General features: G+C 42.1%; 1 protein-coding gene across 1 annotated transcript in view; it reads right to left on the bottom strand.

The window, feature by feature from the left end:
* TOP1 (DNA topoisomerase I) overlaps positions 1–3,564 on the bottom strand; it is a 104,133-nt gene that overhangs the window by 31,761 nt on the left and 68,808 nt on the right. The window contains exons 10-11 of the mRNA XM_019636901.1: positions 1,749–1,963; positions 1,349–1,493 (exon numbers count right to left, since the gene is read on the bottom strand). Coding sequence (XP_019492446.1) covers positions 1,349–1,493; positions 1,749–1,963 — 360 coding nt within the window. The remainder of the gene's footprint in view (positions 1–1,348; positions 1,494–1,748; positions 1,964–3,564) is intronic.

Here is a 3,564-nt window from a genome sequence, read left to right as displayed (position 1 = left end):
CCAAAAAAAAGCCAGTAGCTTCCTAATGGATTTAGGATAACATAAAAAATATTTTAGGAGGCTTCTGGAGATGTGGCCTGCTCTGTCTCTAGCCTCCCCTGAATTTCCTTCATAAAGTTGTCCCTGATCTCTACCTGCTGGGAATAATTGCTCTATTTATCTAAAGCATTTAGCATTTTTCTTTCTTCTAATAAAACTGAATTCTTACCCGATTTGCCCACCAGCCCACAAATTCTCTGAGGGCTAAAACTATTGTTTATCCACCTTTGCAGCCCTACAGCTTTGTGGTATTTCAGAAGGGGAATATGGCATGTTTCTTTAAATGACTTGACTTCTGCTCGCCATGAGAGCTCTTTTTCTGATTCTATTATTATTCTGAACTAGAAAAAGTGACATTTTTGAACTGAAGAAAATATATAGGTAGGTATTTTTCATTAGAACACAGGACTGTAAGCGAGAAAATGTGCGGTTTAGTTTCAATAAAACATATAGCTTTTTGAGCTATGGCTTTCATATCTTAACAAATATTTATTAAACTATAAACCAAGATCACAAAGGTCTTTAGTCCCAGTCCCTTGCATGTAAGCAGTCTCAGTCTATACAGAACTAATTCTTGTGGAGCCTGTCTCTCTTTTAGGCTGTGGTTCACATTTCCATAGTATATCTCAGGGAGGAAGTCCGTGGGACTCTCCCAAGCAGGGTATATATCAGGTTAACGAGAACTGACTGCCCTTCCAAAACAGTTTCCCTGCTTCAATAATCATATCAGTAAACAATAACACAGGGGGAATACAACAGTTTATGGTGTGCTTTCACATACATTATCCCACTCGTTCCTGATGGAACCTACCCAGATGAAACCGTAGAAAGCCAGGTGTATATAAGACTCTAGATCTTACAACTTCTTTCTGGATTCAGAGCAATTATATTTCCTTCCTCAGAGCCAGGAAAAGTGAGGAAGAGGAAGGGTGCTCCAGAAGCCAATATACATTTACCACCTTCTCTGTCACACTCTGACCACTGGATGTGAAACAGTGTGAAGGCCGAGACTGCATCTGTCTTGATTACCTCCACAATTCCTAGCACCGTGCAGACACTGTGCCAGGCACATGTCAGAATTTCAGCAAATATTTGTGAATTAATAAATGAGTAAGATTACAATGTAATGCAGAAAACTGATACATCTGAAGGAGGTCACCAGATAATGCTAACCATGCAAGTACTTGCCTTCTTTTGGGGGGGAGGGTTTTTAATTTGTCAAAGTGATTGTAGAAGCCAAAAGTACCACATTGCAACAAAAACAGACTACCAGTCGCACTAACCGGTGCAGGTCTTAGCTACCCCTTACCTTGATTCGGGAACTGGGGTTCAACATGATGTATTTAATGGAACCTTGGATGTTCTCTGTCCAAGAAACCAGCCAAGTAACCTTGTTATCATGTCGGACCTCTTTCCATTTATGTCCTGGAGGAGGAGAAGGAACCTTGGCATCTCTGTGGAAACAGCAGAGCAGGAGGGCAGTGAAATGAGGAGTGAGGAACAATTTCACCTTTCGTGACCTGAAGTAGATAAATCTGCACAGCACTGATTTGCAAGTTTCCTCCTCACCAGTCAATACATAAAAAACACCTGGAGATCTACACATGGAAATACCATATTGCCCCTAAACAGTGGGAAATATTCCCAGCTACTAAGAACAAAGGAAGCCCCCCAGTTCATTTCTGGCCCACAGGATGAACTGTGCTCACTTGCTACAGTTGATGATTATGTCCTCAGGCATGATCCGTCTCTTCAGCATGCCCATCTTGGGGTGGTTGCCACGGCCCCGAAAAAGCCCCGGGGGTTCTATCTTGAAGTTGGCAATCCTCTCTTTGTGGTTATCCATAATACAGAAGCCATATTCTTTCAGTAATTTTTCATTCTCCTCTTTGATTTTCTGGAAGACAGCAAGGAAGTATTCAAAATGAATTCAAATGGCGGTTCTCCACTCATACATGCTTATCTCTTGTGTGACAACAGGTCAAGGTAGAGAAAAGTCTAAAAAATACTAAGAAATGAATTCAAATAAGGAAAAACCTCTAATAGCGTTTTCAAACTTAAATACAATAAAATTCCCCCAAAGATCTATCTATAAGAATTAACTTCAACTATAAATTCAAAACTGATTCTCTCATCTTTAAGAATATACGTTTATGGGGCCGGCCGAGTGGCTCAGTTGGTTAAGAGCTCGCTCAAGAGTTTGAGCTCTGAGCAACAGCGGTTCAAGTCCAGCCCGAGCTGAGCAGCCGCTGAGCTGCCAACAGGTAGCAGGATGGCTCAGCTAAAAAAAAAAAAAAAAAAAAGAATATACGTTTATGAATATATTACCTAGGTAGTTTTAAAAATCAACACCGTTTTTGTTGAGTAGTGTCAAAATCGGGGGTGGGGAAGAGCCTCTGATAGGGGTCATTCTCTAATGGGTTCCGACATTTAGTTGAACAGCGTTTCACATGGGTTTTCAAACTCAAACAAACCTGTTATGGATTGTTTCCTAGGTATATAGGTCCATACATTCTGCACTCTGTGACCCTTGTTCCAAAAAGATAGGGCACAGGATTTGGAGCCTCCTTACCCTCTGCTGCCTCTTCATTCATAGTATACTTAGCAATTCAATTTAACTAAGTCCTGCTGCCTTATGGGTAGAAACCAATTCAGAGCTTGCTGGCAGCCAGGTGTCCTTGGCAGGGGCTCTGACAAGGTGATACTTATGAAACCTCCCTATCTTTGGATCACTAGTCCAAGAACAAAGCTTCAAAGTGGTTTTTTGGTTTAAAAGCACCCCTTGAAATGAATAATGCACCAAAGTTCACTATTTGGAATATTGAGGAAAAGACTAAGTTGATACTAAAAAGTCTGATGCAGTTATTCTTATAGTTACTCACAATTTTTAAACTAAAGGGTCAAATAGGCACACTCAAACAATGAGTTATATAAACACAATGGCCTCAATCATATAAATATGCAAGTCTTTTAAAATACTGAAACTACAGGGCTTTGAAGTGCAAAGAATTTCTTCAAATCCTTAACTTCTGGACCTCCAATTTGAAGAAAAGCAAAACTCCAGCTTGGATTCCTCTATATCAGGGGTTGGGAAACATTTTCTTTCTTTCTTTCTTTTTTTTTTAAGACTTTTATTGGGGAATTGGGGGATGGGAACAGCGCTGGGGAATTGGGGGAAGGAGAACAGACAAGTTGCTGTCCTTTCTGTTCTTCAGTCTAGTTGTGGAGGACGTTGCTTCACTGGCCCAAGTTGGCACCATCATTGCGCTCTTCCTGGGTAAGGCAGATCAGTCTCCGGCTTCTGGACAGCAAGCTGCTCACTGCAGCTGCTGGCTACACACGGTAGCCCATGGCAACCCACTGCCACAGGGGCTGCAGCCTACGTCGTCGCCGGTGACTCACGGCAGCCCAGCTCCAGGTTGAGCTGTTGTTCAGTATCTTAGCTGTGGAGGGCAGTGTCACTGGCCCTCATATGTGGGATCCGAACTGGGGCCCTCTGGCGTCCCAAGCCAGCTCTTAACCAAT

The sequence above is a fragment of the Hipposideros armiger genome, unplaced genomic scaffold (genome assembly GCF_001890085.2).
Source record: "Hipposideros armiger isolate ML-2016 unplaced genomic scaffold, ASM189008v1 scaffold_31, whole genome shotgun sequence".
Taxonomy (NCBI): domain Eukaryota; kingdom Metazoa; phylum Chordata; class Mammalia; order Chiroptera; family Hipposideridae; genus Hipposideros; species Hipposideros armiger.
The sequence above is the reverse complement of the archived record's forward strand: the minus strand, read 5'-3'. Positions and strand labels throughout refer to the sequence as shown.